Source organism: Populus nigra, chromosome 13 (genome assembly GCF_951802175.1).
Source record: "Populus nigra chromosome 13, ddPopNigr1.1, whole genome shotgun sequence".
NCBI classification, from domain to species: domain Eukaryota; kingdom Viridiplantae; phylum Streptophyta; class Magnoliopsida; order Malpighiales; family Salicaceae; genus Populus; species Populus nigra.
The window spans coordinates 1038195-1053019 of NC_084864.1; the positions used below are offsets into that span (position 1 = coordinate 1038195).

Below are 14825 nucleotides of genomic sequence, written 5' to 3' on the forward strand. Positions count from 1 at the left end.
AAGATCCTTGATAGTACAATGTTTCACTTGAAAGTGAAAAAATGTAGAATCCTCCATCCCTTTTGAGTCACAAACCATGAAAAATATTGCCAAGACCCAAAACCAAATAAGAAAATGACACATGAAATGGGAAATTGATAATTTGACCTCACATCTTAGCCTTGCTCTCAAATATATATCAAAGGCTCTCCCTCTGTAATTCTTTAACTTTTCTTTCTCTACAAATTAACAACAATAACAGTATTCAAGGTAAAGACTCCTCTTGGCTTTCTTCATATCCCTCCTGGCTCTCATACTCCTCCATGGTGTTGAATTCATTAGGGTTCTCATCATTTCCATATGAACCTTGATTTTGAGTGCTTACCTTCCCTGACACGTACTCGTTAGCAGGATAATAATTCTCATTCTTCACATTGCTATAGTACTTACCACCCTCCATGAACCTTGTGTCACTCATTCCTTGTCTCTCAGTATTCTTCACATTGCTATAGTACTTACCACCCTCCATGAACCTTGTATCACTCATCCCTTGTCTCTCAGTATTCTTCACATGGTAATAATACTTACCACCCTCCATGAATCTTGTGTCACTCATCCCTTGTCTCTCAGTCTCATAGCCATTGTTATTATAGTTTGTGGTATAGCCATTGTTGTTGTTGTTGTTGGTGTTGCCATTGTTGTTGTAGTTGTTGGTGTAGCCATTCTCACTATTTTGATTCTCTGTTTCGTAGCTTTCACCAGCTAGTTTGTAGCCATTGTTGTAATAGTTGTTGGTGTAGCCATTGTTGTTTTGATTGCCTGTCTCATATCTAGCACTGCCAACTTTGTAGCCATTGTTGTTGTAGTTGCTAGTGTAGCCATTGTTGTTTTGATTGCCTGTCTCATATCTAGCACTGCCAACTTTGTAGCCGTTGTTGTTGTAGTTGCTAGTGTAGCCATTGTTGTTATAGTTGCTATTTTCGTACTTCTTGTCGAAGGGCACACCATCTAGTTCTTCATTCAAAAGCTCATTTTCATCAACGGCAGTGGTGGTGGTGGTGGTTGAAGTCTCCTTACGAGGGGAAGTTCCTGAGCCCTCACCGAAAAGGCCATAGCCCTTCTCAATCTCGCCGAGGACCGGTGCTGGTGCTGGTGCTAGTAATGGCACATCTGGTAGAAAGTCTACTGCTGGAGCTGGAGCTGGTGCTAATGTAGGTGCTTGAATTGGTACTGAAGAAATGGTGGATTCTTTCCTACCATTGCTTTTTGTGATGCTATAATGTGTGAACTTACTAAAGAACGTGCTCTCTCTAGCTTGGATAGAGGAGAAAATCACTAGAAAAAAGAAGAAAAACACCTGCTTACCAAAAGAAGCCATTAGAGAAATGACTAACAAGAGATCAAGAAAATTTTAATTAGGCTTCTCTTGCTATGTTTGAAGCTTCATTTCCCGTAGTCTTTTATAGACTATCGAGCATTGTATTTTTAGTAGCCCGCACAATTATGCGTGGATTGAGGGAAAATTGTGGGGTAGAAAATAATGGCATGTAGTGCCATGCTGCATGTGCTTTCATTGAGACTGTCTGGCAAAAGACGGCACCAAATCTTCATTAGAAAACAATATACCCACAGAGTTCCTAGTCAAAAAGCACTTCCTTCTGCTTCTCTAGCAAACACAAAACTTAAAGCACTTCCTTTTGCTTTCAAGGAAGGGCCAGTGTGGTTTAAAATCTGGGGTCCTCGATCTCTTCGTAGCAGTTGAGTTAGTTAGGCCTCAGCAAGAAAAGCGAGAAGCTAAAGAGGGATGGTAGGGCATATTTCATCATCATCATTATTACTTTGGTTTGGTCTGCCTTCTCTACTACGAGTGCTAGCACTTTATGGCTTTGTGCAGATAGTAACTCTTTTCTCCTTTTCTCAGAGTTTACGAGGGAGTTATTGCTTTGGCAATTTTACTTTGGATATGGAGGCAACGATGGGTTTCATGGCCTGTGGGCTTCTCAGCACCAATTCCTCTCAATTTTCTCTGTTACAAGAAAGTGGCACAAGATGATGAATTTTAGTAAAATGTGTCTTGTTTGCTGACGTTAAAGTAAAAGATCAACTCAGATGATATCTTGAGTTTATAGTTATTAAGGCAAATTAATCTAAAAATCTATAATTTTGGATTGATCTGAATATGTTTAAGTTTTAATTTGAATAAAAAAAAATATTGATATAATCGAGCCAAACTTGATTGACTAAAATTTTTTATTTTTTAGAATAGTGTTTTTTTTACTAACGTAAATGTCTGAACCAACTTGCGCGTACCTTAATTAATTTCATGAGCTCTGAAGTTAACAATCATATAAGCTTTCAGTAGCTCTGAGATTTATAAGACTTGAACTGATAATTTCTAAAGAGCAAATATAAAATCTGACTAGTTGAACGATACCCAGAATTATCATGAGTATGTTTTGAAACAGTGAGAAGCACACAAGCTCACAGGATTCTGTTAAACAAGTGAACATGAGCATAATGCTTTGTGTGGCCCAGGTGACCAGATATAATTATTGATTAGTTACAGACATGTTTCACACCGCTCTTTGATTCTGTCTTAAGCAAAGTGAAGAACATATGATGATCGGGGCGTGATGATCGGAGCTCGATTTCAAAGTTTCTGACTTCTTGTCTCTTTTTTGACGGTGAAGGAATAAATTGACCCATTGATTTGAGTTTTGGAAGTCTTCTCCTGAAATTGAGGCAGTGTGAAATCGAGGCAGTGTCAAGTTACGTGTCTCACTTTATGAAAATGGGGTAACTGCTCGTGTGTGTGTGTATAATAGTATTATATACATATGTATATATAAGACTTTTATATTTTTTAATTAAATATATTATATATCTAATACACATAGCGATCCAGATGTAAAAAAAATATTTAGATAATAATATTGTTTTTTTAAAAAAAAATAAAAAAACATGTTACTCGGGTTATTAATTTAACTGAATTTAATAAAATTGAATAACCTGATAAAAAAAATAAATAACTACAGGAAACAAATCATAAAAAAAATAATTAAAAATAATTAACTAAAAAATATGCCACCAATATAACATTTAGAAAAAAAAAATAAAGAAAAGCTTACCAAGATTCATCGTAGCTGCACTGTAGATATCTCTCACCACTAAAACAGAGAATAAAGAAAAAAAAACCAATAGCACAGTGATGAAAATACTCTCAGATACAAGATATAAAAATTTAGACTTCAAGGGTCATTAGGTCTTTTTATTGTGCTCTTCAAAAGGAAAAGATGAAAACGCCCTCGTTTCACGTTAAAGTGTTTTTTTTTTTAATCATAAGAGTAGATAGATTATTTTATTATACAATTTTAAATGAAAATACAAAAAAAAAATTGTATTTTACTGTGCAAATAGAAAGCGAAATGTTTGTCCTATCATTTATCAATTTTAAAATGCCCAAATGGTCTTACTGCACAGACAATTTCACCTTAAACCATCATCTTATTAGTTTTTTTAAAAGGGCAAGATAGTAAAAACACTATTCCTGGGACCAGGCAAGGGAGAAGCACGGGCTGGGTTCTGATTTCTAAGGGTTCATGTATGTTGATTGTGGCTGTGCTGGATCAATGGAAGAAGATATGGAATTTGTCTCAAAAAACCCAATGGGTCCAAGTTGTGGGCCTATTCAGAAGAAGTTTCTTTATACAATGGGCTTTTTTAAAGGTAATTAAAAATATTAAATTTAATTAATAAAGTATAATATTTAATTTTTTTATATTATAGATAATAAATAGAGTGTATATATATATATATATATAGAAACCAATCTACTCATCAATTTCTCATGCTTTGTAAGCTCAGAGACGACATGACGTTTAGAATGCCATGTTCTGGTGCTTTCATGTGGGACTCCTATGCCATGTCACCTTCCTCTTCAACGTTTTAATTTTCTCCTTCTGACTGTAGTCAGAACACCACCGTGCGGCACTCTTGTGGCTGTTAAATTTTCAAGGCTAAAACATTATTTTAGCACCTATAGTTTTAGTAACATTATACTTTGGTCCCCAGTTTTTAAATTTATGCTATATTATCAGCTCTTGCTGGTCCTTCATGAATTCAGCTCTCAATTTTTTTGAGGTATGGAACCAATCAAAGTGTTTTTTTTTAATTAAAACTATAATCTTTTTAATTCTTATAAATAAAAGTGTTTAGAGGTTTTTTTTTTTGAACAAATTAAATAGAAAGTATGAATCTTGATTGTGATTTAAAATTTAGCAAAGAATTGTGTGTGTGTATATATATATATATTAAAAATCCTAAATTAGTTTCAAATAAACCTTATCCTCTCCAGATTGACATATTATTAATACACCAATATAAATTACATCATGGAAATTTTGTTATTTAGAACTAGAAAAAAAGGTCTTACTTTAGTATATGAAAGTAATTTGACCTAATTCTTTTGTGTTCTTAATTTCTTATGACTTATGAAACTGGTAATATGAAACTCAAAAGATTTGGAATATATTTTCCATAACAAGAAAAAAGAAATTATGGCAATACATAGTTACCATAAAATAAAATTTTTATCATTCAATCCTTCATCAACCTTAAAAACTAATTTCTTGTATCAATAACCCTTTTGTGTTTCAACTTAATCTCAACCACACTTTAATAAATATTGTTTTTTCACATTTTTTTTACAGAAAATAACCCTCTAAATTAGATATTAGTTTAAAGCTTTAAAAAGATGGCCATCTACGGTTATTTCTCTCCAAAAATAGTATAATAATTGAAAATTACATTAATGATATTCTAGAATTCAATACACTCAGTAATATGATTTTTTTTGTGTTCGGATAACGAGTAATCACATATTTATGTCAGAATTTTATTCTTAGAAACTGGTAGATCAAAGGATTGATGGTAGAAGCCTCGGTTCTTACAAAACAACCCTTTTATACATGGTTTTAGGACCTTCAAATGATTTAGTCAGTGACTTCTAAAAACAAGAATATTTGTTTTTAGTTTTAGTGTGATAAATGCTATGAGAATATATGATAAGAGAACAAAAATCATGAACCCTTTATCTAAGTAGTTCAGAGGGTATGTATAACTCTTGTACCTTGAATCTTGTTGTTTCACTCATAGGTCAAAAGTCTTTTCCTCTTGAAAATATTAACGAGGGAAAAGATCTCTTATATCAATATTTATGTTGATGAGAATTACTATTTTACAACATTAATACTGATAGAAAAGCAACAGACCTAAAGAAGACTTTCATACATCTTTACATATACAACATTAATGTTGATGAGAACAATTCTTTCATAATATTAATATTGATTGAAATATAATTGGTTCTTAAAGGACTTTTATACACCTATAAGTATAAGAAAATGATTATCCTAAGTACTTAATATGTGTGTGTGTGTGTGTATTCTCGAGTCTGAAATGATTCTAAATTCAAGAATATTGGATTTGACATCTTAGCAGGCCCACATGCACTTAAACTCAGCACGTAATTAAATATAAGGAAGTTGGGTTTAGCATATTGCCTGACTCGTATGCTTTTGAGCTCAGTACATAGCTGATTTCAAATAAGTTTGGTCTGGTATACTGTCATATCCACATGCATTTTAATTTAATAATCCGCCAAACTCATGTATGTTGGATTGATATCTTGCCTTTGACACTTCTAATCATGGGCTTCTTAAGCAAATGAATTGTGTATAAAATATGTTGATTCGTCACACGTCAAAAAAAAAATATAATGTGATACTTAGATTTACTTTATGATATTTGGATAGAAATAGCCAATCTTATTCGGTTTCTAAAGCTCCAAACTAATATTCTAGAATTCAAGTGGGTAACTTTCCTTGAAAATTATGATGTTAACTATTTTGAGAGGTTGATTTATGTAAATCTGAAAATACAACGGTGATGATTGGTATAAAAATTAGTTTTAGGGGTTGATTTGATAATTTATTTATTTATTTGAGTAAATGTTTTAGGATTATTTGATTTGGTATCAAGAGAATTGAGTCAAGTTCATTGGCAAGAATAGATTATTTGATTTTCTATATATATAGAAATATTACAAAAACTATATTTAATTTCCAAGTCGATTAATGAACAAAGTTTGTTCTTGCAAGAACAAGAACAAGAAAGCAATACCCAGTTTCATTTAGTCAAGAACTAATGAAGGGAGGGGGCAAGTTAAGAAGAAAAACTCGCTCATTAGATGTATGTGAACATCTAATATATGAAATGTCGTCGAATTTAGGGGTTTTTTTGGTGGTCTTGAAGGCTGGTGATGAAGAAACTGCCTTGGAATTCGGGATGTTCTCTAGGGTTCAAGCTCACGTTGGTGGTATCTTTGGAACTCCTTGCTTTTGCAGCTCCACTAGAACACTATCAGTAGCTGGAGGTTTCAGTCCAAGAGGGAGTGGCAGCCATGGCTTCGATAAAACATCACCAATAGCTGCATCGACACTCTCTTTTGTCTGTTGCAAAACATGTTGCCATGAATCATTAGACAGTCAATAAGTTCACTAACACACAGATGCTTTTTTATTCAAATCTATAACTGAAAATAAATATATAGGAAAAATGTAATATACTGTTTATATTAATAATTTAATATATACGAGATATATAATGATGAAGCCTAACTCTTCACTGCCAAAGGTTGTGATGTTATAACTCTCTATCCTCGTAAATTTATGTCCATTAACAATAGCAGATAAAAATAACAAGAAGAAATTAAAAAAGAAAAGGGAACGAAGAAAATATTAAAGAGAGAAGGCGAATATGAAGAAAAATCTGTAAATTTTTTAAAAAATATTGTTTTTTTTAAGTATTTTTTATTTAGAAATATATTAAAATAATATTTTTTTAATTTTTAAAATTTATTTTTAACATTAACACATCAAAATAATTAAAACAGTCTAAAAATATAAAAATAAATTAAATTTTTGCAAACCTCACGCTCTTCTAAACAAGTGCATGGATAGTTAATAACAAATATATATAATTCATTATTATTTAATGTGATTATACTTAAGCTAAGCTATGATAGAAGGTTTATAAAACTTGTTTATATTGTTTTCTTCCCGCTGCTATTTTCTTCTTTATTTTTTCCAACAATATTAAATATAAATACACATAAAATATTAAAAAGTTCTTCATTTTATCTGGTCTCAACGATAAGAGGTATGCTCGGATCAGTTTTCTCACATCAAAATTAAGATTCTCGTTAATCGGATTTTTAGTAATCCATCTGAGCTGACACATTCATTGGAAATTATTTTCTCCCGCCTTCCTTTTGAAATTGAACCCAAGATATTAAGGTAAGGAGCATAAACTGAAACGTATAAAAGAGGAAAAAACAAGAATGCTGAGAAGAAGAGGGAGGCTCACCGGATGAAAGTCTAAGAAAGGGTCGGGGCCTGAATTATGTCTGGCTGGAACGCCAGTGCCGGGATCTACTTTGTACATGGCATGAGGTGGGATTCCTGGGACAGGAGGTGCATGAAATCTCTGCAATAGATGATCATTTGTAGATTAGTACCCAAAACTGCTTATACACACACACACACACGCTATTAATTGCAACATATGCTGGTGTTCTATATGGATCCAAAAAGATACAGACAACTTTAAAGACTCCAAAAGAGTAGCAATATCGATGCTTACAGTTGCTGGTGGCTGTGGATAGCATGGTGTCCCTGGGTTTAGTACATTTGGACCCTACTCAAAAAGTAACATAACTAAATTAGAAAAAGGCTAGCTATCCCATTTCTTTTCCTTCTTTTTTCTATCCTGTGATTGATTAAGTAGAAAGAAGGAGCTAATTAGGGCATACCCTTTGGTGGGCGTGGTGGTGCCAATATGAAGGGTCTGGCTGGTTCCATGTAGGTGGCGGCGGCAGCGGTGAATAAGGAGAATGAGCTAGATGTTTAGGCCACATATGCATTAGGGACTGGTCCATGGAGGGATGTCCCCATACATGTAACGGTCTGAAGTGGTGGTGCATGGGGATTATAGGAGGGAACCCCATGGTGGGTGCATGCAATGCACTTATGTCCGTCTTTCCACCTCCACCAGACGCGGCAGCGGTTCCATACATTAGCCGTCTTTGACTCCAGCTTGCTGCCTCGGCCTCACGCGCTAGCAAATGTTTCTGGTGCGATCGATATTTCTGCACACAACAGTCATCAAATCCCTTTAATCATATGTATCAAAATTAATCATCCAATATAATAAAATAATCCCAAAACAAGACTTTATATACAAATTCCTAAAAATTTATTTCCAAATGTCCATTTTCTCAGCTATTAATAAAGTATATGCTAATCCAAATAACGCAAAATAAAAATAGAAAAAAGTACTTATATTTAGACAAAGTTTCTATTGGTCTGCAGTGCCTAGAAATTTCTTATCTTTTGAAAGTAAACGAATCTCAAATAGAGTACAGTCAGGGAGTCAAATTGTTGGCTAATGAAATGAAATGTTGAAGGTATAAGCATGTGAAAAATGTAAGAAAAAATTAAGTACTTAAGAGCAGAAGAATTTTCCAGTGTGTAGTATATACTTGAAGATGGCTAGCAATATTATGGCGAGTGAGACAGTCAATTCCCATAAGTTCTAAAATCCTCGAAGGCACTGCCTTATCCACCCCTAGCTGCTCCACTGCTTGCACGAACCTCCTGTGCAGCTCTGGTGTCCAATCCACCTACACACAATTCAAGAAAATTAACCTTTTTCGCTAAACATAAAAACAAAAATTAATAAATAATAAAAAAGAAAACCAAAGAGATTTTTTTCAACCAAAACAGACAGCTCTTTTGAATCTTATGGATAATTCTCAGTCTCCCATGCATCTCGTGATCTCTTTGGCCCCCATGGAGTTTGCTGAGCAGCCATATTGATTGAGAGAGATTAATATATTTAGTACTTAGCACCTAGTCTAAATATGTCAACCCCATAAAATTAATCTAATTGTTTTTTGTTTATTAAGAATCTTAGTTTTTTTTCCTTCAAAAAATCCAAGTTTTTTGTTTTATATAGATGACTGAAGCAAACCCTAATAAAACTAAATAATAAAAGCATAATCAATTTGTTTACCTTCATTTTCCTCTTCCTTTGATTATTGTTGTTCTTCCCTTGTGTTGTTGGCTTTCTTCCCTTTTCACCATCTTCGCTGGGCACCGGATTAACAACCACGGACTCGTCTTTCTTACTCACAATCTCCTCTCCTCTACTACTCAAACTCGAGTCCAAACCTGAACCTGAAAACTTATCTTCCTCATCTTTCCTTCGAATACTATTGTCCTCCACTTTCTCATTCGACATAGATGTGTTTACATCCGATTCCTCGCCTCCGCTACCACTAACTGAGAATTCAGCAAGGATTTCGGGAACCATCTCCAAATTTGGCAACACATCCTTTTCATTAATACTGACGAAAAGATCATCGAAATCGATGCTTTCGAGCAAGTCCCCATCGCAGAAGTCCGGGAACTCGCCATTGACAATAGTAGAATAACTCTCCATCTGTTCTTGGCTCTCATCCTTGGTGGTTGCAGTGTTTCTGAAGGGTGACACAGCTAGCATTAATCCCAAAAAAGAACTCAAAAGGAACCTTAAAAAAAGGTTAACAAGTCTGCACTCTGTATAGATATATCAAATATACTATGACTATGGTGCAACTATATTGGTATAAATATTGACTGCATGAAGAAATTGAGAGGAGAAATGGACGCTTCTTCTCCTTTTCTTCGAGTGACTTGGAGCTAGGGGGATGAAGAGGAGGGAAACATTAAGTAGTATTTGATATGTTGATGTGAATTTAATTTGCTCTCTTTTTTTGCAGTGCAAGTGGAGAGATTGGATATCAACCACAACTTGTGTTGAGATCTATGGGCGGCGTTTGTTTGTTTTTATGTTTTTGTTTGTTTGGGCATGCTAGACTTAATAATATAATGTTTTTAGTATGTGGATGGCTTTTTTTTTAGATTTGGAAATCTGAAAAGTGCTCGTGAGCTTTATGGATGTCTTATATTATAAGAGAGAGGGAGAGAATTAGGAGAGGAAGGAGGAAGAGGAGGAGAGGAGAGAAGGGAGAGAGGATATATAACATTAATTGCAACATGGATAGTTTTATTAGCTGGTCAAACTAAAGGAATGTGTATTTGTTGGTACAATGAAAAACAGGATGTCAATTGATATATATTCAAGGGTATTTAAAGGTTTAAAAAAATTAGATATTTATAATTATTTTTTTTAGAGTTTTGGGTATTTCGTGAGTACTATTTATTATTTAGATGAAATTATATATATATTAAGAGATGAAATTATATTTATTTTATATATAAATATATATGATATTAATGCATATATGATCAATCGAGTTTTGTATTGGATTTGGTAATATTCAAATTTTATATATTATTTATAAAAAATAATTATCTAAAAAAATTAAAGAGGGCAGCCATTGTTGTTGGGGAAAAACGATTCATTACCTAGTTCATTTATTTGGGGTTTTTTTCCTCTAAAATTTTATATCCATTCTTTGCCAAATTGGATATTGTATATATTGATTGCTGGCAACATTTTGTGGTCATATCCTTTGTAAAATAGGAAGAAATGTCACATATCTCAAATTATATATATAAAAAATAGGATGTACATTCACTATAGAAATATCATTCGTGTAATTTTCTTGAACTTTTTATGTCATTTGTGTGTTGTTTCTAGACTTTTAATGGCATATCTATCCTTTTACTAAATCTTTTGTTGATCAGTTTTGAAATTTCCCTAAATTTCTGATAGCATTTCTGTTGTGTTTTTAACATTTTGACATGAGTTTTTTTTTTAAAATAGATATTTTTATTAATTAATTTTAGATTTTTCTTTTTTTCAGTCTATATTAATATCTTTTTCTAGTTATTTTTCTATATGAAGGGAATAGTTTTCCTAATTTGTTTATCCTATTCAACATTATTATGGTTTTCTAGTTTTTTTTCCATTGTAATAGCCTTTTGGAAAGTGTAGACTTAGATGAATAAAAATTGAATATTTTAGGTGTCTTGCCATAGTTATGATATTCTTGGTTTTTGAGAGTTTTGGCTTGCAACAATCCTATTTCTATCTAAGTCATTTGATATCATAGCCCAATAACTTTTAATGATTTCTGTTATGTGTTGTCAAATCACAATAGTTGAAGGTCATAGAGGACATATATCATAACTCAATAATTTCATATGGTTAGTTATTGTATATTGTTGAATAATCATTACTCAAAAAAAATCGCAATCAAAGTTTCCCAAGAACATACATGTGTTCTTTCCATCTGTGTTAGTTGTTATTATTGGAAGGAGGTTCCCCTTGGAAAAGAGTTTTCCAAGAAATATTGTGTTCTTTCCATCTGTGTTAGTTGTTATTATTGGAAATCCTAATGGTGGAGTCCATAATGGAGCAGCCAGCACAAAGGTATTGTGTTAGAAACCATTCCATCTGTAGAAAAATCATTGACAGTCCACATCAAAGTTGTCTTCATCTGGAAAAAATATTTTCCTCAAAACATCATCAATCAAAGTTCTAGAGAGCCACAGCTACTTCAACTCATCAATCAATGCTCAAATGAATTAAATTCGTATGTACATAACCAAGAACATACATTATGTGATTCCATTAAAAACTAAAGATGCACCCTATTAAAATGTTTCCAGACATCACCATCAGAAGAGTGCACCATAACTTCATCCACTACATCATGTGAATGATATCATATCATGTGTTCAACTGTCTTTGGAGATATGAATAAAAATTGCAGTGTAAAAGTGATTAGGTAGTATCTAAGTTTTTCATGTATAACAAGAGTCCTTCACCTATCAATTTTGGGTTTATAACGAGCAAGCCCATAGATTCTGCACTCGATCAAATTTGCATTTTCAAGGTAGTCAAACATGTAAAAGTTTGGACACATGTTAATTTTCTAGCATCCTAGGTTAAGAGGTTTCATCATGGATTTAGTAACGTAAAAGTTTTATTTTAGCCTATTCCCTTCAAGTAAAATGTTTCTTGTTCATTTGACAATTTTGTCGTAACCAGTTTTGCACTGCCTATACTTTGACTTAATGGTGAGCACCTATACAACGAACGATAATCTATTGTGATTTGTACACCCATCCCATAATGGTTCGACAAAGTCCTTTAAAAGATTAAAAAACTTGGTCGCGTTTTTATTTAGTTCTTCATCTATGATTGAATATTCACATGTGTAACCCTAATTCATTCTTGTTGCATTCATAATCATATTTCTATAAGAATTACTATTGTCATCTACAACTCTATGCATGTTATTATATCAATCCTATATAGAATATTGATGACAACATGTATTTAATTAATTATGTGAACTAAATAAATTAACTAACATTGTTTAACTCAAACGTATTCAATCTATTTTAATAGTAATATTATATCACTATCAATTTTCTACAAAAATTCTAATTCTTTTATATTTACCAAAATTTTCAACTCAACAATAAAATTGATAAAATATGAAATATACCCATTAAATAAATCATTATTTATTTAATTACAAAACACCTAATTCATAAAAACGAAATCAATTTCATCAAATTATAAACAAATATAATTTTTCAAAATCTCAAACAAACCCTAACATGTACAAATCATGCATTCATACAACAAATTCCAATGGAAAAAAGTGATAAAACAAGTAAACATACAAACAAACTACATATACTATATCAAAATGCCATAAAAATTAACTTTTTAAAATTGAGTTCAAACAAAAAAATAGTTACTTTTGCTTACTTAATGTGGAGAATCCTAAAAAAATGAATTAGAATAAGAATGCTAACAAACTGAGTATTGGGTGGCTGGATTTACAGTGATGGGAGTTAAATTTATTATAAAATTAAAGGGTTTTGTTGTTATTTGTAGAGAAAAATAAAGAAAGAAAAAGAAATGAGGCAGGGGAGAGAGAAGAGTCGCTGGCTAGATCATAATTTAAATATTACCGACAAATATTAACTATGAGTTTATTTCATCGGTAATACCATCTATAAGTATAACACATTATTTTTTCTTTTTCTTCTTTTTTTGTTCTTTTTTTTCAATGTAATTCAGGCTATTTTAGTCATTTACTATGATGTTTTGGTGGCATTTTTGTGACTTCCTCAAACTTTTGTTGTTTGTGATAATATTAAAATGACGTGAATACATTTTTTAATCATCTCTTTCCATTTCTCTCTTCTTATTTTTTTGTGTTTATCTCTCTCATATTATAAATATCCATTAGTTGTAGTTACAACGTGAGCAACATAAAATCTTCCCTCCAAAGTGATTCAATATTTCCTATAGTTCATCAATATTCCATTGGAATGCAGGGTCGCCATTGATGTTCTGCAGACTGTAACTTGGAGAAAAATTCACTTTGAATAATTTGGCCACCCTTAGTTGATGTTCAACAATGCAAGCAAATATCCTTGTAATTTACGTACGATCGCTTTCTATCAAGTCTAGCCCTTCTTGTCCTTTTCTATAATGGAAGTTACATCGTTTCACTCAGTTGCTAATCCGATGCTTTGAGCAAACTTTATACACGCAACTACTATTAATTTCTAACATAAAAGAAAACGACATCGTTCGTAATCATGGATAAGTTTTCAAGTATAATGAAATATTTTAATTTAGAAACACAAAGATATTATTTACATTTAATAAATAAAATTTTCCTTTAGTTTATTTTAAAAGTTCTAGCCGTTCAAAACAAATGATTTTTGTTTTTATAATTGTTTCATCTAAATATAAACAAAAAAATTTCAAGACTTTTTTTTGAAGTATTATAAAATTAAAAATTAATAAAAAAAATTAGTTACTATTTAAAAAAGTTACAAAATATTTTAAAAATAATAGAGGCTATTAGTTAAAATTTAATAAAAAGTCTACATCGTGGGTGGGTTATGTATTTATCCAAACGTTATTGGATAAGACCATAGCCTTAATTTTTGACTTCACAAAAATCTTTGATCCTCTATGAACACAGTACTAGTACAATGATTTTCTTTATATATATAATGCATACATACATTATATATATATATATATATATATATATAATGCATACATACATTATTACACTATGGTAAGTCTATTTTCCATGTACTGTGCCTCTTTTTGGTGTACATTTGTTCAATCCCGTGACTGACCCCGCTCTCTATTGGTCTCAATGGATTTAAATGATGCACACCGGGTGTGGATCATATATATACATAGAGTATTTGTACTGTATACTATACTATAGATATTGGGAAGCATAGTTTTTTTTATTTTTTATTTTAAAAGTGGTTGGTGCACGTTAAATCAAGGTATATAGTCATCTAACCTAAAGTTATTAGGTCTAGCTTAATTGTTAAACTCAAGGCTATTAAAAACAATTTTATAGGATACTTTAAAAGTAATTTAAATATTTTTTTATAAAAAATAAAATACAATTATAAAAAAAATAATTAGCATTTTTTTTAGAATACTTCAATGGTAGTTTAATTTTTTTTAATAAAAATAGAAAATATTTATAAAAACATTATTTAGGATATTCAAGGATAATTTTAATATTTTTATAGAAAAAATAAAACAACTTAATTAGAATTTCTATTTAAAATACTTCTAGGATAGTTTAAATATTTTTTTTAGAAAAAATAAAAAAATATTTATAAAAAACTTAACTAGGATTTATCTTTAAAATACTTCAAGAATAATTTAAATTTGTTTTAATAAAAAATTAAAAAAACATTTATAAAACAATT

The 14825-nt window shown here is 31.5% G+C and overlaps 2 protein-coding genes across 3 annotated transcripts; both read right to left on the reverse strand.

The window, feature by feature from the left end:
* Nucleotides 1-244: 244 nt before the first annotated feature.
* LOC133671443 (uncharacterized) lies at nt 245-1357 on the reverse strand. Its single transcript, XM_062092213.1, has one exon. The coding sequence runs from the start codon at nt 1355-1357 to the stop codon at nt 245-247; it is 1113 nt and encodes a 370-aa protein (XP_061948197.1).
* Nucleotides 1358-6077: 4720 nt separating this feature from the next.
* Nucleotides 6078-9906, reverse strand: LOC133671095 (transcription activator GLK1-like). Of its 2 annotated transcripts, XM_062091734.1 has the most exons (6): nt 9112-9906; nt 8579-8719; nt 7850-8185; nt 7681-7734; nt 7405-7524; nt 6078-6488 (listed from the first exon to the last, which is right to left on the reverse strand). In XM_062091734.1, exons 1-6 carry the CDS (start codon nt 9598-9600, stop codon nt 6345-6347), a joined length of 1284 nt encoding a protein of 427 aa, XP_061947718.1. In that variant the 5' UTR covers nt 9601-9906; the 3' UTR covers nt 6078-6344. The 2 variants fall into 2 exon arrangements, with proteins under 2 accessions (XP_061947718.1, XP_061947719.1); XM_062091735.1 differs by lacking the exon at nt 7681-7734.
* Nucleotides 9907-14825: the final 4919 nt, after the last annotated feature.

Coding starts and splice junctions, on each gene's coding strand:
- LOC133671443 (XM_062092213.1), bottom strand. CDS start 1,357: ATGGCTTCTTTTGGTAAGCAGGTGTTTTTCTTCTTTTTTCTAGTGATT.
- LOC133671095 (XM_062091734.1), bottom strand. CDS start 9,600: ATGCTAGCTGTGTCACCCTTCAGAAACACTGCAACCACCAAGGATGAG. Junction 8,720..9,111: donor AAAGGAAGAGGAAAATGAAG/GTAAACAAATTG, acceptor AATTGTGTGTAG/GTGGATTGGACACCAGAGCT. Junction 6,489..7,404: donor CTTTCTTAGACTTTCATCCG/GTGAGCCTCCCT, acceptor GTTTTGCAACAG/ACAAAAGAGAGTGTCGATGC.